Raw genomic sequence first — 23,348 nt, 5'->3', positions numbered from 1 at the left:
CAGACCCCCATCCTCGGGGCCTCGGGCGCGAAGAGCACCTCAGCACGCGCCGACAGCCGCGCAGATCGGGAGATGCGGTGACTCGGGGAGCGGGCCTCCTGACGTACCTGCTGCTGCCTCACACTCGGGTCCGGAGGGCCCAGGATGACGGCTCCTCCGCGGCGCACACACCTCGAGTCTCCATTCGGGGCTGTTTACTCCCAACTCTCGCGAGAATACGCCATGGGACGGGGAGACCGACGGCTGAAAACACCAGCCCCGCCGGCTGTGCGTACCCTGCGTGAGGCCTGCGTGCGCACTCCAGACGCCGAGGGCCGCAGGGTCTGGGCCGGAAGACGAACGACAGTCTCGCGACGTTTGCGGCCCTGGGGAAGGGGCGGGGCTGCAGGCCGTAGGTCTTGCTCTGCGCTAGTAGCGGCACCTGTCCTTGGATGCGCTGGGCTTTGGGACCTTAGGGAACAGGCACAGGCACGAAAGCAGCCACGCTGGCCCTTGTCCTGCGGACAACCAACCTGACGGATCGGGCCCCGTAGCCAGCATTTGCTATAAACGCCTGAAGCTGTATCCAGCGCTCTCCTCCTGGGGCCTATAGGTGTTCGGGTCCAGAGCGAGGCCCCGGCGGCACCAACTCTGCAAACCCCCACCCGTTCACCGACATGGCAGCGGGCGGAGCAGTCACCCGTGAGTCAGTTACCTGTCTCCCTCTCACCCTGACAGGCGAAACCCCTGCCCCAAATCTTGTCTGCTCCACTCCTGGCTCCTTTCCGCCCTGCCTGGACCGATAATACCAAGTGTTACCCCCCTTCAAAGAAACAAGTATCAAAAGTTTGCCTCCCCCCACAAAATGCGTGGGTGATTTCAATACTGGGGATCACAGGCTGTTTTCTGTAGAAATGCTGAAGTGGCCCACACTTGGCTTGGGCACAATTGGGGAACGGAAAACATACTTTGGTAATGCCAATGAAAAATTATGTGCTATGTAGTCAGATAAACTGCTTATGTCTTGCTTGAACTTTCCACCAAAGCATGCTAATGCTGCATAGGACCAATATGACCAGAAATGTCACAGCACTTCATCTTCCCTTTAACAAACTGGTTTAATATAGGGGATACAGAATCACCTGCTAGTTTTGTGATCTTGGGCAAGTTGTACTTGTTCTTTATACCTCACCTTCCTACACCCACCCCCAATGATATTAATACCTACCTCATAGGAGGGTTAAATAAAACATACAAAGCTGGAGTCATGATATGTCCAGTAAACAGTGGTGGTTACATCTAGACCAATCCAACTGGTTTAATATAGGGGATACAGAATCACCTGCTAGTTTTGTGATCTTGGGCAAGTTGTACTTGTTCTTTATACCTCACCTTCCTACACCCACCCCCAATGATATTAATACCTACCTCATAGGAGGGTTAAATAAAACATACAAAGCTGGAGTCATGATATGTCCAGTAAACAGTGGTGGTTACATCTAGACCAATCCACACCTGGTGAAACAGTCCCCCCCCCCCCCCCCTCATTCCCCAGTTTTGAGATGCTCAAAGTTAAGCAGAACTCCCTGCTGCCATGATTAATGCACTTGATCTTAAACTTAACTGTTCTAATTTGGGGTAAATTGATTTTGGCCAGGGTTCTTTTAAGGGCCCTTTAAGTCACTGTACCATTGAATGCATAGCCCAAGTGTCAGGGGCTAAGGTAGGCTAGTGCATTGCAAACATCCTTGTCATGTGACAGTGAAGCCCAAAAACAGGGAAGTGAAGAATGCTGCCAGCTCCTTGGAACCCTGTAAACTGAAGGGGACTCGGACATGAGACAGATGGCTGAGAAATCCACCAAGAAAGGCGGAGAGCCACAGCATCCTGGTCTCCCGGTTTTCCACCACTCCAGGTTCTAACGTCCTAAACCCATGCTTCATGTGTGTAATAAAGCACTCGAAATTCCGTGGAAGGTAAATCTTTATTTAAACTAAATGTTATTTTAAAGAATAACAGCTTAGCCAATACTGAGACAGACACACGGTGAGACTGGTCTTTGTTTCGGAGGGCACGCAATGTCAAAGACAGAGGACACCACCTAAACCCACTGGTTCCCAAATGTGACAAGATTTTGAGTAACTTGAGGTTAAAACAAAACACTCCTCAGTAGAGCTGTCTCTCTCCTTGCTGTCTTCCTGTCCTTCCCACTCTTTCTTGAACTCACTACAATCTCCCTTTCATCCCCACCAATCGATCTCCATGTTGCCAAAGTCAATGATTAAAACCAACCTTCATCTTACCTTATTAGAAGAATGAGATGAAGAAACCAACCTAATATTTTCAAAAGACATGCATATGTACAATTTCCTTGCCTAATTACCTGCTCTTATTGAATTGCATCCATAAATTAAGTTCATAAATTAAGTTTTTACAATTTTTAAGTAATTGTTTCTATGGGGAAAAAATGTATCCCTCATTCCAGACAATCCATTCACAAATATATGGAGCAAAACCTCTTCCAAAGGAAGAAGCAGCCACTTTCATTGTTAAATTTTCAGTTCACAGATTGTTTCAAAGGTTATTTCCCTCATTCTTAGTAAGAAAATCCATCTAGGTCCGGCCAGTATGGCTCAGTGGTAGAGTGCTGACCTAGGAATCAGGAGGTCATGATTCAATTCCTGGTCGGAACACATGCCTGGGTTGTGGGCTCAATCCCCAGTGTGGGGTGCAGGAGGCAGCTGATCAATGATTCTCTCTCATCATTGATGTTTTTATCTCTCTCTCCCTCTCCCTTCCTCTCTGAAAGAAATAAAAGTATTTTTTTAAAAAAAGAAGAAGAAAAAAGAAACCCATCTACAGTGGTCCAATTATTACTCTAAAATGAGCTCTGGGAAAAAGTATTTTATGAAACATAAAACCTAAGGAAGATTCTTGGTTTTGATCTTTCACTAACTTTGCACCAATAAGCTTATTTACATACATCCTGCCAAGTAAAGAATTTTTAAAACATCACTGACATGGTTTATTTAGTCTCATCATGTAACAATGATTCAATACCTAATCTATAAATATAAGACGTTGCTGTACCACATAACACAGGTATAAATATGGTACTTTTTACATTACATTGCTGCTGCTAATTACATGTTTAAGTTCAGGTCAATGTGGCAGGACATCAAATTTTTTCTAGTCTTAATGACCATAATTGTTGGGTGAGGGAAAATGTCAAATGTAACCAAATAAAGGCTCTAAACTAACTCCATCAATACCTTCAGTGTTATGTAGTGCCATTAGTGTGTATGTTTTCACATCTGAATGTCTTCCTCTTATGTGATGAAGGCATGATCTATAAGTGGAAGAGCTTCTGAACTGAGTCCAAGTCACATCTGAAAATACTGAAGCAATGTCACTGGCAAAACTGTGAGTATAACATGAAAGCATGCTTAGACCTACTCATAATGGAACATCATCTCAGGAGAAAACAATTCCATAAAAGTCCTGATCTCAAAAATGTACTAGCTTCTGCATCAGTGTCCCAATATTAAACTCCAAATTTTTACTTTGCACACACTGTCATATCCATACAGTGATTTACAACTGTCAAGCACTATGTATGTGGTCCTCAAAATGTTTGGCTTTATAGGACCTGAACCAAAAACATTTCACAGTAGCTTTCAATGCTAACCCATATTGTGGGGGGCTATGCATAATTATCTTCACACCAAAAAAACTATTCACTATAATGCATAAAGTAATTACAGGAACCAAGAATGAGCTTCTAACTTATTTCAACAGATACAATACATATCACACACATTTGTCCATATTTTAACTACTAATTTCATAAATACTTGATGTTTACACCAATAATGCTACTGGAATTAAATAATATTACATAGAAAAGTGTATGAAAACCAGATGTAACAAGCTCTATAGGGCTAAATTTTAGTTATAAAATGGGTCATAGGCTAAGAAATCACTACTTATCCACAATAATTATAAATCAACAGATTACTGACAGTCAGTCATTACACGTCCAAATCTAGGAATGAATTAATTCCATGGTAGGTTAAAAAAACAGATGGTGTAAGTAATATTATACTTGGCAAGCCAATAGCACAAAATTGGGTAAGATTGTTTAGTATAAAACGAAATAATCTAGAACTTTAATACCCTGTAAGGTTCCACATTAAACCAGCTTAACAAAAAAAAAATTTTTAGTAACTTACCCATAAAGTTACCCAGATACACACATCCATAAACATATGGTTCTCTAATGAAATATCAGTTGAAAAGCAGCATTTTCATATACAGACAGACAACTAGAGCTACACAGTATTAACACACACAGATTTCTACTGTTAATCATACCAGCCATCTTATAAAATAACACTTTTAAATAGTCTTTCCTGATGAACATTTGAAAACCAATACTATAATTCACCTACTGACATAATTTCCCTTAAAAAAACCATCTGAAATTTTAAGAGGTCACAAGTCATGTTATATTTCAGTACCAGATTGCTGTAGCTCCTAGAACAACATAAACCACACAACTTTTGAACAATTTAGGGGGAAAAAGCATTGAAATTGAAGTTTCCTCAATCAGTTCTTGTGCCTCAGTCATTATTTACTCTGTGCCATCCATTTGGCCCTTGAGTTTTTCCACAACATTCTCTACAAGTATTATGTTTGCTTTGCAAATGATGAGCCAACAATATGCTAAGTCATCAGTAATAAAAGAAAATACAGAAGATAAATTAAATGTGTTCTTCCAAATGTCAGAATACTGTAGGTTCCCATGACTTGGCAAAGCGTCCCAAACCATCATCCAGTTTCAGGGTTTGCAGGATAAGGCCTCCTTACGTAAAGAACGATTGAGAATATTTGCTCCCCACACCCAGAGCCATTCAGGCATGTACTGTGCAAAAAGAAACTAAAAATGGAAGAGAAAAAGGTTAAAAGATTAGAACCCAAAGCCACTGACACTGAAATGTACAGATCAGCATCTTATTTAATCCAACAAATATCACTGATCACTTTAAATACTAAAAAGGAAAAAGACTTTAGGTGCTACTGTACTTAGCACCTCCTTAGCATAAGACCATATGTTAGACCTATGGGAATAGAAACATGATCACCACCCATCCATCCCCTTTCTCTAATGAGGGGGGACACACCTACATGCAATAATAGGATTCCATCATTACTTGATAAGAATAGTGTGTTAATTTGCTTAAGAATTATAAACTCTTTCCAGAAGGAAAGGCAGCTGTAATAGATAAAAGTTAGTGCTATGTGAGCAAACAGGTTTGAGAGGCAGAATGGAGCCAAGTTAAATAAGAAAACTGAATAAACAACACTAGGACCCTAGTACACTGTCTTGAGATGTGATGAGGATGGCTTGGGGATCCAGGGAGTCCAGCTGATGTTGTTCTGCTACCAGGTTCTCAACCAGGCCCATTTTGCTCCCCCTCCCCCAGGGTTATAAGATTACTGGTTGTCACAACTGGAGTGGTGGTGCTACTGGCATCCAGTGGGCAGACGTCAAGGATGGGCTGAACATCCTATAACACATAGGACAGCTCCACAACAATTATCCAACCCCAAATGCCAATAGTGCTGAGGTGGAGACACCCTGCACTATAGTGGCACATTTGTCAGTATAGACGTTATACGGCGTGAAAGTTCTAACACTTTGCATGTTAAGAAAGGGAAATGGGCAGACCCCCAGCAAGTGCTGAAATTCTAGTCTAGGTTACTCTGCAGCTCCAGGGAACCACACCAAATAAGGAGGGAGTCCCAGTATGGTGAACTGCAGGAAGACAGTCGGGAACCACAGCTGCTCACAGCAGATTCCACAGAAGCTCCAAACCACCTCAGAGACAGGAGCCCAGTATTTGGCCTGGAGCCATGGGTAACTTTCTGGGGGAAGGACTAAGGTCTCTTTGGACTTCTTTAAACAGCTAGGATTTCATGGAGGGAAATGCTTGGATATTCCTCCTTGGAGCTGCTGTCCTAAAGCAAAAGATTCTGAATCCAAGGAGATGAAAGAAGTCAGCTTTTGGTCCCAGAGGAGGACCCAGTAAGTAGTGTCGCAAACACATAGACACCTGAGACAGACTAGAAAACTGGATCCCCCTTCAAAGTACATTTTTTTTCAATCTTTATTCAATCGAGAAAGAATCAGCATCTAAAAATCTGCTTGTTTTCAATGTCCATCCATGACCACTGTCTATTGCAGGGGACCAGCATCAAGGTGTTTTTCACAGTTTCCTTAGGTGCTGCACTTGGAGATGTCACTGGCTCATCTTGTCTAGCTCATCCCAATGAGGTTTTTAGCTTCCTGGGAAGCAGGTGGAAAGAGCTTGGTGGAGAGAGCTAATGGAAGAGAAGGGGAGAATTTCATCCCCTGGGTACTGACAGACAGACCAAAGGGGCTGACTCGTCGCCTATTTCGAGAACAACGGTCACAGGAAAGAATGCCAAGTCTCTGGCACTCCAAACTGCACAGGAGGGCCACTGTGAAGAGGAGGGTGCGAGTGTGAGTGTGTCTACCAGAGAGAGGAGGGGTGGATCTCGGGTTCTGTACGGCTTTGGGCATGCTCGGACTCCTGACCAGTCTGTCCAGGCCTAAGAGTGGAGCTGGTCCTCCTCTGCCACAGTTGTCAGCCTGGCTCCCGGACCCTCACCCACATCTCAATATGCAGCCTCAGGGCCTTCTCATTTCCACTGAGCTCCACCACTCCCCTCCATGCCATGTGTTATCTTCCCAACGGCAACACACAGCGTATGTGTGAACAAATACATCCAAAGTAGGTAGACATTCAGAAAGGACCATGAGCTAGTCGGAGAGCTCAGATTCTCCCACTCTACTCCCCTTTCCCCGGAGCTTTCCTGTCACCTGGAACACAGTCTCCATGTTCATAGGCAAGAAACTCACTGCTCAAGTTGTCAAATGAACTGTTTTTTCAGCCACACACATACCAGCATGTTTCTGGCCTTTATGTCAAGGATCACAAACAGAAAGCTATAAAGGAAAGGCCCTCCTTTTTCTGTCCGGCTTACTATGTGTTCCAAAGTTGACAATTGAATATTGCCTAATGCCACTTCTGGAAATAAGAAATGCTCCCAAATCAACATTAATAACTAGTGAACAATGAAAACAAATACATTTGACTCCTTTCTAGCTGTTTTTAAAGTCCAAATCATTTTTTTTTTTTAGTTTTTGCTTGCAAATCTTTATTAAGACAACTAGCATAATACACGTAAGATGCAATTGCTACATTATATGAGAGAAAGCAAAGATGTCATGGTTGTGAGTCAGTTCTAATGCTTCTGTTCAGAAATGCTGTTTCACAGGCATGTAAGGAAATGAAGACATGTGTAAGGAAGGCTGAGGCAGGGGTGAGAAAACCTGCTTCCTAACCTCTGTGCAAGCCTGTCAAACATAACCTCTGTTCACACAAACTCAGAAATGTTCTCTGTGAAATTACTTTTGATGCCCTCTTTGAAGTGGCTTCAAGGCGGGTAATAGATGCATATGAATGTGCTGAGTGCTGCTAGAGAAAAGCCGCATAGCTGAAGGCACCATCAATTCTCAGGCCCGCCATCACTCAGGCCTCCTCTCTGCTCAGCCATCCACTGATGGGTCCCCAGGCACCTCACTCCCCTTTCTTCACAATTATTATTTCAAACCTCACTCTCTCAGCCTCGCACTCCCTCCACCTCACCCTCACCTCACAGGAGCCATCAGACCGGGTTTCTCAACTTCTAAGTGGACTCCCAGCCTCTCCTCTCTCCTTCTTCACTTTCTAGTTGTTTCCAAAGTTCACATCACTTCCCCTCTACTTGTGCTTTCAGCCTTATTCCCCCACTTCCAGGAATCAACTCCTTTCTCCCGTCTCTAAGCTCTTTCTTCTCCACTTACCCCATTCCTCCAGCATTAAATTACAGTCAAGTCACTGCTGATTTGCATAGATTAAATAGCAAAGAGAATTCCTTCCTTTGGACCCAATCCACTGTCTGTAGAGCCTTATATCCCCCCCCCTCCAAAAATATATGTTTATTGGTTTTAGAGAGAGAAAAAGAGAGAGGGATAGAGAGATAGAAATATCAATAATGAGAATCATTGATTCACCCCCTACTGGGGATCAAGCCCACAACCTGGGCATGTGCTCTGACTGGGAACTGATCCAGTGACCTCTTGGTTCATAGGCTGACGATCAACCACTGAGCCACACCAGCCAGGCTACAGCCTTATAATCTTGAGCACACTGTCTCCATATCCCCAACTTCTCTATAGTCACCTACCGACTGTAATGCAGCTGCTCCCTAAAATGCCTCCAAAACTGCTTTAATCGAGGATTTCCAAGATTCTAAACCCGACAGACATATGTTGGTCCTTATGCTATGGGCCAAATGGCACCATGTGACACTGATGACTATGCCTTCCACCTGAAAACTATCTCTAACCCTCACATCCATATTCCACTCTCCTCCTCTCCTACTGACCTCGCTGGCTGCCCTTCTCAGTCCACCTTCCCTGGAATGTTGGAGTTCCTTGAGTCTCTGACCAGGCCATCTTTTCTCCTCTACACACTCTCCTTGGATAATATCACCAATCCCACAGCGTATCATCCAGCTAAACGCTGATGACCAGTAAGCCTATACCTCCGTACAAACCTCTCACCTGAGCTCCCACCTATGCAGCTGCCAACTCCACTTCTCTTAACTATTTCCCAGACCCTCCAAATCCAGCATGTGTAAAACTCGTATTGTTTCTCCAAAGCCTGACCTCTTCCTCTCATGCTACCTGGTAAGTGGCACCACTGAGGTTCTGGAACCAAAAACCTGAGAATGTGTTTCTTCCTTTCCTTCAACCCCTCATGTTCAATCTCTCGCCTATCTTGTCAAGAAATACGGTCAGCCCATCATTCTTATTTAATTAGTAACATATAAGACTAACTGGAATAAACAGCACAAAACAAAACTTTTCACGGTATGTTTAGCATATCAAACTTCGCACAGTAAATTTTTTATAAGCTAAAGACAGAAATTAAAACCTTGACAAAATTTAGATCTTTGCAATCTGAGAAAAATGGAGTCAGAGAAAATAATTATAAAAGCAAAGTCACGCTCTAGCCGGTTTGGCTCAGTGGACAGAGCATCGACCTGAGGACTGAAGGGTCCCGGTTTCGATTCTGGTCAAGATCACATGCCAAGGTTGCTGACTCGATCCCCAGTAGGGGGTGTGCAGGAGGCACCTGATCAATGATTCTCTCTCGTCCCTGATGTTTCTCTCTCCTCTCACTTCCTCTCTGAAATCAATAAAAATATATTTTAAGAGAAAAAAAGAAAAGAAAAAGTCATGACAACAAAAGCTACCAGAGAAAAACTGCTATGGACAAAACAGCTACTAATGAATCAAATATTTGTTGTAAAACTGAAAAAAAAAATTTAATAATTTTGAAAATAATTTGAGTAAAATAAAAATGAAAATAGAAAAAAGTGGAAAATTTTAACAGTTTTCTATAGAAAACTATTCTAGGAATTAAATTAGCTTAATAGGATTTCTTGACAGAAAAAAATATCTACATTCTCCAGAAAAGCCCATCAATGTGAAAAGTATAATTGCAATTAAAATGTGTTTTATAAATGCAGTCAAAATATCTACTGCATCTAAACATCATCTTTATTATATCTTCATTTCTCAGGAAACTTCATGGTCAGTGGCTTGGAAAATTATTTTAGGTTTCTCTGCTTTTCTCCAGTAATTAAGGACCTGGAAATAACCACTTAAATAAAACTGTTTCTTATTAAAAAAAAACTTATAGCCAAAACTTTTGAGAAAAGTACACATTTACTCTTGATTTACTTATCTATTTATTTGGTCTTGGTAAAGTTGATAATCTTTATTAAAGAGTTCCCCAAATATCTGCTGATAATTTAAGAAAATTCTACATATTAAAGAAAAAAGAATTCTAAACTAGGGTACATCTACTTATTATGCCAGATAAAGAGACAGGTGTCTATTATAATAAATCATTATGAGTTCTCTAATACTTAGAATCAAATTTTCAAATATTTAACAAAGTTATTCTTTAAAACACTAAAGACCCAAGTCTTTGTCATGCCTGAAGAACAAACTAAAAAATAAAAAATTCTACGCTTCTTAAACAAATGAGTCCAAGAATATACTGAGATTACTGAGATGTGACAACTGTGTTACATGAAACAGACCTTTGTGACTTTATGTCTTTTGATCATATTGTTGACTTAGAGGTATCCACTCAAGCATTACTAGAATGTCTGCATTTTTAAATTCTCATCTAAATTCTTAGTATTTTATATGGCTACCATCTACTTATATTAAAGGAGCACCTTTCATCTCAGATGTCAAGTAGGTTAAACTTTTGAATGCTCTAAATAATCCCACAAAAGAAAATCTAGTGACTTAACCAGAACCATTAACAGTATCAGGTTTGGAGCCAGATCTTTGAGCATTAGGTCACCTGTCTTCAGGCGTGGGCCACTTCCTAAAAATAAACCCTTACTTTTTTTGCTGAGGAAGAAAAAAAGTGTCAGGTTTAAGAATCAGAATTAGCAATTCTCATCTTTCAGCCGGAGGCTTCAGTCAGATTCCCATGTATCATTTAGGAAGGTTTAGGATTGCATTAACCTAATTACAAAAGTGAAGGCATACTGTTACCTGGATAGAATGGGACCAATATCCTGTGGTCCTTTTCGAAATGCCAAGGGTAGAAACGGCATGATGTGCATATACTTTTGGTGAAGGCACCAACCACGGGCACTTGTGCAGAAAACTGCCAGGGGCAGTCATGTGGGTAGCCACGCAGAATGGGATTAGACTCTGCACAAAGATTCCTTTAGAAGCATATTCATACTGTAATGCTCTGCTGAAGTGGTCTAAATAAGCCTGTTAAAAAGGAGCAGAGGGAAAGACTTAATTTTTTGGAACTTGGAAGAAAATTCAGGAGAAAATGAGGCTTGCTTATAATCATTTCAGGAAAAAAAAAAAATACAGCATTAGCAACATGAGTTGCTGACAAAGAGCTCAACAGATTGGGCCAAACCATTGTAATAAATGTCCTATTGCATTGAGATCTCATTTCCAATCAGGAATACATTACCTTTGAAGCAGAAAAGGCAGCCAGCTGGGGAGTTGGTTTGCAGCAGGAGCCAGAAGAGATAGTGACAACAGCGCCTTTCTTTCTCTCCACCATCCCCGGTAACACTATGTGGACCATCAAACTAGCCGCAGCAATGTTTACATTTATGATGTCCCAGAGTTTGTCCTCGGAGACCTGAGTAAAATACTGAGGGTAGGGATAAAACACGCCCACATTATTTACCAAGATGCCAATGTCTTTGTCTTCCAAGGCTTCTCGAATCGGGTTGTAGATCTCACGGCCGTTGCTGAAATCTGCCACTATAATATCGGTCTCCACTTTGTAGGTGTCAGCGATGTCTTTAGCAACCATCTGCAACTTCTCTTGGTTCCGACTAATCAGGATAATATTGAGACCACGGCTTGCTAACTCTTCTGCGTAGGCTCTTCCAATCCCATCTGTTGCGCCTATAATACAACCAGGAACAGTGAGCACACTCATTTCATGGTGAGATCTTTAAAATATCCCATTTAGCATTTCTGCTTAATCAGAGAAAGAATCACACTAGAAGTAAAGCAAGTTCTAATACTGATCAGTCAAGAACAATGTCATAATATGAAAATACATATTATGTATCAAACACTCTCCCAGACACCCTGACAGGTAGATGAAAAGTTATTTTACATTCACCAAGTTGATGAGACACAGTAGGAAACTGTTTTCAAACATATATCTGGCTTGAATAAGTGCCAGGAAATGATAAATTACAATGATAGTTAAAACAAGAGAAATGATAAATTACAATATTTAAAACAAGGAAAGCTTTTCTCAACGTGGTGACAGTTTGTAAGGACAATTTCAAAACAAAGAGCAAAAAGGAAAGCAAGGAGTAGGAAGGTGGGGCTGGAGCAATACTGGGAATAAGAGAGAGCAGAATAAGGACAAAAATCAAAGGAAGATTCTTCCAAGGTGATGGCAGTAAGAAAATGTGAACATCATAAAAAATAGTAAGTTTTTTTTTTAAATCAGCAAGTTCCCATGAAATTTAGTAACTCCTTGAATAATATACCCAACTTAAAACACAAACAGGAGATTTTAGATTAGACAAGGATAGAAATCCCATTTCTTACCGCTCACGACTGCCCATCTTCCATATTGCTTGATCAGATCTGCTCTGCTCACCAGGCGAGGGACAAAGTGCAGCCTGATCAGGCTGTAAAAGTCACAGATGACGGTGATGCTTTTTCTGGCTGTATACCAGGCTCCCACCAAGGCTAGAGCTTCCACGTAGCAATTACACGACCTGGCGATTTCCCTATACAAGAGGTAGAAGCTGTCAACGGCAGCCATGGCAGCCTGCAGGGAAGGGAAACAGAGGAGTTCTGTGCTTAGTAAGTTAAAGGAACATGCACAGTCTGAGTGAAGAAAAAGAGCTGAGGACATCAGAACTGAATAATTTTGCACTCAAATAACAGTCATAGTTCAAATCCATGTTGCCCATGGATCCAGGCAAGTTATGATCTCATTAACATTTATAGTTTATAAACTTCTTCTCTTCCAAGGAGATTAGTCAACACAACTACTAAGAGTTACCAAATTCCTACTAAAATTCAGGCACTGTGCTACATGTTGTGGATACAGAGATAAACACAATATGCTCTGTGCCCTAAAAAAGCTTCAAGCTCAGTATGATGACATGCCCAGACTTTAATTCATATAACAGATGAGAAGGACATTTGTTTCTTTGCTTTATTCATAATCAGCAGGTGCAGAGAGCCTACTGCCCATGTAGACACGAAGAAGAAGAAATAGAAGTAAAATTAAGACGTGGCCTTGGCCGAAACCGGTTTGGCTCAGTGGATAGAGCGTCGGCCTGCGGACTGGAAGGTCCCAGGTTCGATTCCGGTCAAGGGCATGTACCTGGGTTGCGGGCACATCCCCAGTGGGAGATGTGCAGGAGGCAGCTGATCGATGTCTCTCTCCCATCGATGTTTCTAACTATCTATCTCTCTCTTTTCCTCTCTGTAAAAAATCAATAAAATATATTAAAAAAAAAAAAGACATGGCCTTGGCTGCAAAAAGTTTACAATCCAGGTGAGGCAAAACTAAGCTTTAATAAACTTTTACATAAATAATATCCAAAAATGTATATTTGAAAAGAAATACTCCCCAAACTTAAAGATGTGGTTTTCTCAAATGAGAATGGGGTAAGCACTCCTCCATCTTACCAGGTTAATTTGTATACCATTATCTTTGACCCTTTATGTTTGAGGAAAGAGAAGTCCAATATAACTCTTATAAGTATCCACATAGCAAACATTTATAGCACACCTACTATATTCCATGTACTGTGACAGATGCTAAGGACTCAAAGATGAGTTAAATAATTGTAGCTAGGAGAAGAGACAGACATTTGACAAAACAGTTTTAAATGCCGTATGAACTGGTGTACATATGCCTGCAATTAGAGACAACCTGCAGAGGTAGACAAAGGCAGGTATGACCAAGGTTGATGAACTTCATCCTATACTCGACCTGGGGAGCCACTGATCCAACTGCACTGTCAATGAGGGACAAAATATCAAACAGACTAGAATAGACTACAATGAAATTACAGGGAACTCAGATATACACAAATACAAGAATACAGCATATACTAATACAAGATACATTAATATATCTATAATAAAAGCATAATATGCAAATCGACCAAACAGCCGTCTGGACGTCCTTCCAGACGACCTTCCAGGCAAAGCCAGGGCTGCATCCAAGGGATCCAGGCAGCTGCCCCAGCTGCAAGGGAGGGATCGGGGTAGCCACTGTGGCTGCGAAGGCCTACTCTTGCACAAATTTCCTCTATCGGGCCCCTAGTATTATATTAAAAAAAAACTGATTTTAAGCCAGTTTAATCTGAGTTTAATCTCTTTTATAGAAATCCCATTGAAATAGAAAAAGCAAGTCCTGAAACTAAGAAAATACCCCAAAATAGCAGCATAACTTGCCATAAGTATAAGGAAGAATGAGTGAATTCCCTCCCTTTTTATTACAATGTGAACTCAACCCAAGTTCTCAACTAAGCAGGAGAAAATAACCACAAATAGAATGTGTTTATATAAGAACTAGAGGCCCAGTGCAAGAAATTCGTGCTGGTGTGGGGGGGGGGGGGTCCCTCAGCCCGATTGCAAGAGGGCGCAGGCCAGGACAAGGAACCCCACCAGTGCATGATAGGGGCCGGGGAGGGATGTGGGAGGTTGGCCAGCCAGGGAGGGACCAAGGGAGGGCTCTAGGGCATGTCTGGCCCGTCTCACTCAGTCCCCGACTGGCTGGACCCCAGCAGCAAGCTAACCTACCGGTCGGAGCATCTGCCCCCTGGTGGTCAGTGCACGTCACAGCAAGCGGTTGAGCAGCCTTAGCATATCATTAGCATATTACGCTTTGATTGACTGAATGGCTGACCAGACGACCAGACACTTAGCATATCAGGCTTTTATTATATAGGATGACACTGTATTGTGATTAAAAGGCACATAAAATAGTTTAAAATTATTGAATATACCTTAGAACACATGTTGAATATTAACATTTCCAGTCCAAATTACAAACCAATAGAATATACAAAGGAAATATGACAGAAAACTGAAGAAATAAATAAGCAGGGGGGTTCTTAAATGCCCCACAATAAGGATATAATCTCTTATCAAATAAAGAGATTTATTTGTCAAAACTAATCAAATACTAGGCCATGAATTGCAAAAATTAAATGCAAAAAATAATCACTTGTATGCACTAGTACTTTTCAAACAAAATGTAATAAAATTAGAAATAATAAAACTATGACAAAAAACTATATACTTGGAATATTAAATCTTTTCTTCTAAATAACAGGTGGGCATATATCTAAGATGTTAAAACAATGTTTCCAGTGAAAAATTAAATACCACATATCAAGATCTAATGGGTTACAACCAAAGCAATACGTGTGGGAAAGGTAACTGTACAAAGCGTATATAACAAGGTTCTAACTAAAAAGGAGGAGGTCTGATATGCCTCATGCAATGACCTCATACTAATGGGAAACTGAATTTCTTCCCCCAAAATACAATTTATTTTTTCACGAATTTGAAAGATGCCTGACTACAAAGAAGTTTCCCAATTTTTATGCTCTACTCATTAACAACTCCGATTTTCCTCTTACCGCCTCCTCCAGTTCTGGGCCTTCTTAAGGCTCAGTCTCCTTAAGACCCATCTGCGAACAAAAACTAACACAAAACAAATTCCTTTCTTTTGCCCTCATAGCTCAGCTGGGAAAACTTTATATAAAACTAATATCAACGATTTTTAAAATTAAGAAAATGCAAAAATTCTTATGCCATGAATCCGTGTGTGTGTATACAGAAAAATATTTCCTCATCTAAGAATAAGGAAGGCCAAAAGCGTCTGTCTGGTGAAAGGCTCGGCTGGAATGGCAAACAGCTCCCGCACCGTGTTTCTTAAGGAACATTCATCAAATGGGACAAACCTGCTCAATAGCTTGCAGCAGTTTTCAACCTGTGGGTCGCGGCCCCTTTGGGGGTTGAATGACCCTTTCACAGGGGTCGCCTAAGACCATCGGAAAACACATATATAATTACATATTGTTTTTGTGATTAATCACTATGCTTTAATTATGTTCAATTTGTAACAATGAAATTGCGGGTGGCCACAACATGAGGAACTGTATTAAAGGGTCGCGGCATTAGGAAGGTTGAGAACCACTGGCTTAGCGAGAGAGGGCGCTCTGCACAGACACCAGGAGCTCAGGACACAATATGCAGGAAGAGGCCGGCTGACCAGGAAAGGAGGCAGACACGGCCATCCTCTCTCCCTCTCCCCCTGGTGTCCACCTGGGCTTTCCCCTGGGCCTTGTCTTTCTCTCTGCAAACCACCTTCCTGTGATCCACCTGCAGAGCACTTGAACTTCCACATGACTGCAGCCACCTCATCTCTATTTCAAATTCCTGGCAGAGAGTCTGGCTGGCCCACCTGAGCTCAGGTATCCAGCACTTGGCTAATCAGCTGGCAGAGGTGGCAGGGAGGACGTGTCCTGCGGTATGTGGAAGAGCCCCTTCTAGCCTGTGAGTGGGGCAGGTGCTGTAAGAACGAGGAAATGAAAACAAACTCTGGTACACCTTTCCCCTCTCCTTCCACCCTAGACACTGCGTTATAACCGTTCTGTTTTTGAACTACACCCAGGAGGCCGAGTTCCTCTAAGGCGGAGGCCCCAAATCTTACTCCTCTGTTTCTCCAGCACCTTCCACAGCCTCTGGCACAGAGCAGGAGCTCAACACATGTTTGTTGCATTAGACTTTACTACCCAGTCTCAGCTCAGCTCCCAGGCTGTTTTTCCATCTAGCTCTCTGTCTCCACACACCATCTTGTTCCCCAACTGCGGAGGGCACCACCAAACAAACTCCTCTGATCCTTTACAGAAAGAAAAACGTCATGTGCAAAATCCACCAGGGACCTCCTGCTGAGGTCCAGCAGGAGAGATGCACCGCATCAGGGGTGAGTTGAGAACAGCAGTGTCAAGGGGCTTCAACCCCAGGCTGGCCCTGCTTCTCAACTCTACCTATTCGCATTATAGCTCCATCATAGACAAATACCTTCAACATCTATTATCATTGTTGTATTTTGTTAAAATCACAGAGAATCAGAGGGCTGACAGCATTCTAGGTCTGGTCTTCAGTCCTGAGGTACAGAAAGGCAACTTGATCAGTCCCCAGAGAATAGCTCAAGTTGGAAAGATCTGACTCACACCAACCAAATTCACAGAAGACCAATAAATTCAAACACCAATGTATTTATGAATAATAGACAACAGACGCCTAGACACACAGTCATTGATCTATAGGAAAGTCTATGTGGAATCAAACTACCAGAACAACAATGAAGAAAACTACGTGTGGGATGCTGAGGACCCACCCAAGTAAGCCAGGAGTCCCTGCCACCCTGTGTGCACAGAATTCATTGAAAGATGAACAAAGTGATTCAATGACACGTGGCGAGGGTGCTGCTGAAGAAGGTGTAAGACTCTCCTGGGCAGAGAGGAGGCAAGGCCCGGCACTGTGAAAGGTCCAGCCTGCCAGGAAACGGTGACAAGTTCAATGTGCTTACAGCACAGGATGTGCACCTGGGACTAGCAAGGGGGGTGGGAGGGGGACCAGATGGTGAAATGCCTATGCCAAATGGAAGTGTTTGGCCTTGCTCTTTTGAGTAAGTCCCTTAGGCCAAAGGAAGGAGCTGCTTGGGTTTGCTGTGGAATTTACTGGCAGCAGTGGAGGTGGCTATAGTCGTGTGGGCAGGAAATGAGGAGTCCTGAACCCTGTCCATCCAAATGGGGATGAAGCAAGGCTGGATTGAGAGCACATGCCTTTGTGACTGATTCCTTGCTGCTCCTCAGACACACCATTTTCATACATTTGTTCACACCTTGATAGACCATAAATGGAAAATAACAGGAAATTATAAATTCCTTATATTCATCCCCTCACTCTTCTTCCCCACCCTTAAGTACATGATGGAAAATAATGTTTTTTTAATAAAAGGAAAAATCAGGACTTCCCCCAAAGCCACTGAATTCCAGGAAAGCTCATGGAAACAGTTTTAAAGGAGTATATTACACATTTAAGTCTAGAAGCCCATCAAGAAAGGTACAGCTGCATTTAACCTGCTTTGGGGGTTTGACTAGTTAATTTCTCTGTGGATAGGTATTTAGTCTAAAACTTTGAGAAATCTGTTACTTAGAAAGCAATACTAAATCACAGGAAAATTCTGGTCCCTTTACAGCCTACTTTAAAAGTTATTATAAAGCTTTGTTTTCTTATCTCTACAGAAAACTAAAACATCAAGTGAGAAACTATAAAATAATAAGGAAAATAGTGAGCAGGAAAACAGTAATTCAGAACGGTCCCAAAATAGGAAAAGAAGGGCAATTCTCTGTTAGCTGTCAGGCACTTTTTACTTGGATAAGGCGATATTCACCAGGGCTAGTTCATCACACACTTAGGGCCTCCAGGTAAACTGTGGACTTTGGGTGATTATGTCAATTGTAGATGTTTATCTTTGGTAAAAAGGTGGCATTCTCGCCCTAGCCTGTTTGGCTCAATGGTTGGAGCATTGGCCCATGGACTGAAGGGTCCGGGGTTTGATTACAGTTGGGGGCATGTACCTCGGTTGTAGGCTCGACCCTGTCCAGGGGTGTGCCAGAGGCAACTGGTCGATGTGTGTCTCTCACATCGATGTTTCTCTGTCTCTCCCCTTACACTTTTGCAACTATAAACGTGTCATGGGAAAATTATGGCCAAAACTCCAAGGAGCAAAGTCACCTCCTCAAAGCACAACTGCCGTGGCCTGTAACATTAGCCTGACCTACAGTTTAGCTGACTCAACTCAGCAATGAAAGGGCAATCGAATCCACTACAGGCACACCTTGGAGATACTGTGGGTTCGGGTCCACCATATGCCTGTATAAGAACCTTCAGAAATCAAGAATTCTGGGAAAAGTGACCTGGCTGAGACACAGACATCACCAGGCTATCCAAAGGAATGACACCTGGGGAGGATGGTAAAAGAACATAAGACAGATTGGCCAAAATGTTTCAAAGAAAATAAAGCAAGTATCATGGGAAGAAGACAAAGCAGCCCCAGCGAGGTGTTGTGGTCCTCTGAATAATGGCCCTCAAGATGCCCAGTCTAATGCTCAAACCTCATAAACAAGCCACCTTATGTAGCAAAGGGGACTCTGCAGGTGTGATTAAGTCAAGGATCTTGAGATGGGGAGATGATCCTGGATTATCCGTGTGGGTCTAATGTGATCACACTTATCCTTATTAAAAGGAGGAAGAATGGTTAGAGTCAGAGGAGATGTGACCAAAAGCAGAAGTCAGAGAGAGGCAGAGAGAGAGACTGATTTAAAGATGCTAGCTGCAGAATTTGAAGATGGGGAGAGGGGTCACAGGTCAAGGAACACAGGCACCTGTAGGATCTGGCAAAGGCAAGGAAATGATTCTCCCCTGGAGCCTCCAAAGTGACCACCTTGACTTTAGCCACGTGAAAGTGATTTCAGACTTCTGACTCCAGAACTATAAGAGAGCAAATCTGTGTTGTTCTAAGCCACTAAGTGTGTGGTTATCTGTTACAGTGCCATAAGATGGATGGATGGATGGATGGATGGACGAAAAGACGGATGGACGGTCAGTCTAATTTTTAGGAGAGTAGAGACAAGCTGAAAATCCTGCAATACCCTTTAATGCAAAACCTTCAAGGGTATTCAGGAACCAGAAAGTAGCCTCGGAGATTCCTAGGATCTTCAGTGACTGGGGTAGACCTGAGGTGGTCCTCGCCATGCTCGTCAGCAGCCGGTACTATAAAACTTTCCAGTAAGGCTGCAGGGCTTGGACTTTATTTTCATTAACATTTTGTATAGGAATCTTACTTCCTTCACACAGTCTGAATCTGCCTTGCTCTCAGCACTCAAATCCTATCTGTCCTTCTAAGAACAGCTCAAGTCCCCTTCCTTCTCCCCAGTTCAATCCTAGCACTCACTGACGAGCACCGATGACCCCCCAGACCCTGAGGGTAAACCGGAGGCCCACACATGTCTTTCCTTTCCTTCCTCGCTCACCGCAGGAACCCCGCCTCTGAGTTCTGTCTGTCTCACCCACATGGCACTTACCCCACTGCTCTGCATTCTACTTAACTTGTCTCTATCTTGGTTCCCCAACTAGAGTACAGGACTTTTGAGAACAGGAAATGTTAACTAAAATTAACTTTTCTGTAATTTAGAAAAATTAAAAAATACACACAAAAGTTGTAAAACATATTATGCACAGTTCAAAGAACAATAAAACAAAACTCCCACATAAAACCCTACTTCACAAATAAGCCAGTCTCAGAAGCCTCATCTGCTTCTGCCCTGATCATATATCCCCTCCCGCCATCCTGGGGGTGGGGGAGGGACCACTTGCCTAAATTCCGACATAATCATTGCCATGTTGTTGTTGTTGAATAGTTGTACTATTACCCCAGCACGGATTCGATTCTGAAATAATTGTATTCAGTTCTGCCTGGTTTTGAACTTTATATAAAGGAATCACACTGCATGTATTCTTTGGAGACTTCTTGCACTCAATGTTGTTTTCAAGATTCATCCTGGGGTTGTTGGTTACCCTTTCACAGCCGCACACTATCTCACGGCACAAACACATTATATTCATATATCCATTCTATTGCTGACAGGCATTTGGGTTGTTTTGCTGGTTTTTACTTTACAATTATAAGCAGAGGTGCCATGGACATGTTTATGCACATCTCCTGAGCACATGTGTAAGTTTCTCGAAGAGATAAGCCTAAGAGTCAAATTGCTAGGCCATAAGCCATCCAGTATTCAAGGAGACACTGCCCAAGTGGCTGAACGTTGTGCACACCCACCAACAGCAAGTTCACACCGCCTCTTCCTCAAAGGCTGCAATGTCCAACAGTTCACCTTCTGCCCACAGGGTGTTGTGAAATGAGATCTCATATGGTTTTAATTTACATTTCCTGATTACTAACAAGGTTGACTGGCGTTCTTCTAGTGTTTATGTGCTATTTTCTCATCTATGAAATGCCTATTCCTTGCTTTTGCCTTATTTCTATTATGTTGTCTTTTTGTTTCAGAATTATAAGAATTCTTTCTATATTCTAGTTACCAGTTCTCTGTATGTTTTGTCTCTTTGTAGTGCATGCAGTAAACTGAATGTCTTAATTTTAATGTAGTCAAATGTATCAATCTTTTTTCTGCATGGTTTGTGCTTCTGTTTGACTTCAGAAATCCTGTCTTAGCCCCGGGTTATAAAGATATTTTCCAAATGCGTTCACAGTTTTGTTCTTCTGATTTAAGTCTGAAATTCTCCTTCAGCTTTATGAAGGTGTGAAGCTGGGATCAGACCCATCTTTAATTTTCCTCCTCAGGACCTGGCATGGTGCTATTATACAATATTTAATAAATACTGCCTTACATTAAAAGCTCAAATTTCATTCTTGAGGAGAAAAAAATCTTAAGTTTCTCAAACTTTGTGTCAGCACTGTGACAAGTTATTGTTGGTGTATCATGACTTTTTGGAATTTCCTTGCCTTCCTTTGCCAATTTTTAGTAGACCACTAAACTGAATTAATGGGAAACTGAGTAGAAGCTGAGTTAAGTGCTCATTCATGATCCAATACTCCTCAGTTTCAGGTTTCCACTTGTGACGTAGGAATTAAAATGATAGCATCTATTCCTAGGTGTGTACCGAAGATAACTAAAAACTTATGCTCACACAAAACTTGCAGAGCCATGTTCACAGCAGCACCATTCACTGTAACTAAAAAGTGAAAACAACCCAAATGTCCATCAACAGATGAATGGCTAAAGGAAATGTGGTCTGTACACACAATGGATAAGAGAATGAAGGACTGACACATGCTACAACCTGGACAAACCTTTCAAATATTATGCTGAGTGGAAGAAGCCAGACAGAAAAGGCCAAATACCATGATTCCATTTATATGAAATGTTCAGAACAGGCAAATCCACAGAGACAGAAAGCTTAGGGTTGCCAGGGGACAGTGAAATGGAAAATAGGGAGTGCCCACTAATGGGGTGCAATTTCTTTGAGGGATGGGAATGTTCTAGAATTAAGTAGTGGTGATGGTTGCACACTGAATATGCTTCTATGAAAAGTATACTTACTTCTAAATGGCTAAAATGGTAAATCTTACGCTATTAACTTTTATCTCAATTAAAAAACAATACCATGCCCCTATCAGTGGTCGGCAAACTCATTAGTCAACAGAGCCAAATATCAACAGTACAACGATTGAAATTTCTTTTGAGAGCCAAATTTTTTAAACTTAAACTATATAACAACTACATTGTTATTAACTTAATTAGGGTACTCCTAAGACTTAGGAAGAGCCACACTCAAGGGGCCAAAGAGCCGCATGTGGCTCACGAGCCGCAGTTTGCCGACCACAGCCTAGAGACCATTATTGTAGAGATTAAAACCACAAACAACTGAAGACTCTGGATTTGAATCGGGGTTCCCCAGCTGGGTGTCTTGGGTGAAGGTGAAGTTACTTTACCTTTGAGCTTTCCTGACATCACCTAATAAACATGGGATAATAGTTCCTGCCGAATATTATAACGAGAATTAAATAAGGTCATACACATAAACCACTTAGAACAGTGATGGAGACACAAGTGATCAATAAGCTTTAGCTATTAGCCACTATAATTAAGTGTTTAATGTTAGCTATTGGCTACTTGTGGTGCTCAGGGTTAAAACTGAGAGTGGGGCCTGGCCAGTGTGGCTCAGTGGTTGAGCATGGGCCTATGAACCAGGAGGTCCTGGCTGGATTCCTGGTCAGGGCTCATGCCCAGGTTGTGGGCTCGATTCTCAGTAGGAGCGTGCAGGAGGCAGCCGATCAATGATTCCCTCTCATCACTGATGTTTCTCTCTTTCTCTATTCCTCTCTCTCTCTCTCCCCCCTCCTTCCCTCCCTCACTCTCCCTTTCTCTCTGAAATCAATTAAAATATATCATTAAAAAATAAAACTGAGAGCTGGCTTTATGCAAAAAGACTCTAAGTGCTTTATTCCTGTCGGCTCACTTTTTCTCTCATCAACCATATAAGGCAGTGTTATAATCACCCCCAGTTTACAGATGGGAAAACTGAAGCTTACAGAGGTAAAGTGACATACCAGGAGCTCTCAGCTAAGAATGGGGCGGTGGGGATTCAGATCAAGGTCTATGAAAGTCCAGAACCCTGGCTGGCTGGCGGCCCCACTGAGAGACCCCCAAGTGGGCATCCTGCTGGCATCACCAGGGCTGCAGGGTTTGCTGGGCTGTGTCGGGGCTGCGCGTTCCTTTGGGCAGGGGCAGCCTCACGGGTCTCCAGAACCCCCTCCCCAGCAGCAGTCAGGGTCCAGCAGGCCTGAGCTAAGGACCACCGCTTTGGAACTGGTGGTGGCCTTTCTCGGAGCGCTACCTTATTCTGAATTACTTCTCAGAACAAAGACCACAAATCCCTCTTAAACCAAGTCCTTTGGTTATGAGAATAAAGAAGCACGTACGAAGGGGATGATTTCTCAGAGCTCCGTGGGGAGCAACCGTGTCACGGTCTGGGGGAGAGGGGGTGCCCAGCGCTGGAGGTGGGTGGGGCCCTGGATTTGGGT

General features: G+C 42.4%; 2 protein-coding genes and 1 long non-coding RNA gene across 8 annotated transcripts in view; 1 reads left to right on the top strand and 2 right to left on the bottom strand.

Moving 5' to 3' along the window:
• Positions 1-279, bottom strand: part of MBTPS1 (membrane-bound transcription factor peptidase, site 1) — a 58,916-nt gene extending 58,637 nt beyond the window's left edge. For 2 of the 5 annotated variants that reach the window (XM_014536695.1, XM_014536694.1), the window contains exon 1: positions 108-246. The gene's annotated coding sequence lies outside the window, so the exon portion shown is untranslated. Of the gene's footprint in view, positions 1-107 lie in introns of all 5 variants that reach the window. The other 3 variants (XM_005862564.2, XM_005862565.2, XM_005862563.2) reach the window with 2 other exon arrangements.
• A 130-nt stretch (positions 280-409) lies between these two features.
• On the top strand, positions 410-2,141 carry LOC106725453. Its single transcript, XR_001361343.1, has 2 exons — positions 410-681; positions 1,742-2,141. It is a non-coding gene; the product is annotated as an uncharacterized LOC106725453 (long non-coding RNA).
• Positions 2,142-3,284: 1,143 nt separating this feature from the next.
• On the bottom strand, positions 3,285-12,477 carry HSDL1 (hydroxysteroid dehydrogenase like 1). 2 transcript variants are annotated; one of them, XM_005862561.2, is made up of 4 exons: positions 12,245-12,477; positions 11,136-11,581; positions 10,694-10,921; positions 3,285-4,918 (listed from the first exon to the last, which is right to left on the bottom strand). In XM_005862561.2, the coding sequence occupies exons 1-4, from the start codon at positions 12,462-12,464 to the stop codon at positions 4,820-4,822; spliced, it is 993 nt and encodes a 330-aa protein (XP_005862623.1). In that variant the 5' UTR covers positions 12,465-12,477; the 3' UTR covers positions 3,285-4,819. The 2 variants fall into 2 exon arrangements, with proteins under 2 accessions (XP_005862623.1, XP_014392179.1); XM_014536693.1 differs by lacking the exon at positions 3,285-4,918 and adding an exon at positions 4,932-6,363 and having other exon boundaries at positions 12,245-12,470.
• Between the last annotated feature and the right edge of the window lie 10,871 nt (positions 12,478-23,348).

This window comes from Myotis brandtii, unplaced genomic scaffold (assembly GCF_000412655.1).
Source record: "Myotis brandtii unplaced genomic scaffold, ASM41265v1 scaffold165, whole genome shotgun sequence".
Taxonomy (NCBI): Eukaryota; Metazoa; Chordata; class Mammalia; order Chiroptera; family Vespertilionidae; genus Myotis; species Myotis brandtii.
Note: the sequence above shows the minus strand (reverse complement) of the source record. Positions and strands in the feature narration are given on the sequence as shown.

Bases quoted from the DNA above. Each gene is read 5' to 3' on its own strand.
- HSDL1 (XM_005862561.2), bottom strand. From the start codon at position 12,464: ATGGCTGCCGTTGACAGCTTCTACCTCTTGTATAGGGAAATCGCCAGG. The intron at 11,582-12,244 runs GTAAGAAATGGG...GTTGTATTATAG, and splicing joins AAGATGGGCAGTCGTGAGCG to GCGCAACAGATGGGATTGGA. The intron at 4,919-10,693 runs GTAACAGTATGC...TTCCATTTTTAG, and splicing joins ATTGGTCCCATTCTATCCAG to TTTCTTTTTGCACAGTACAT.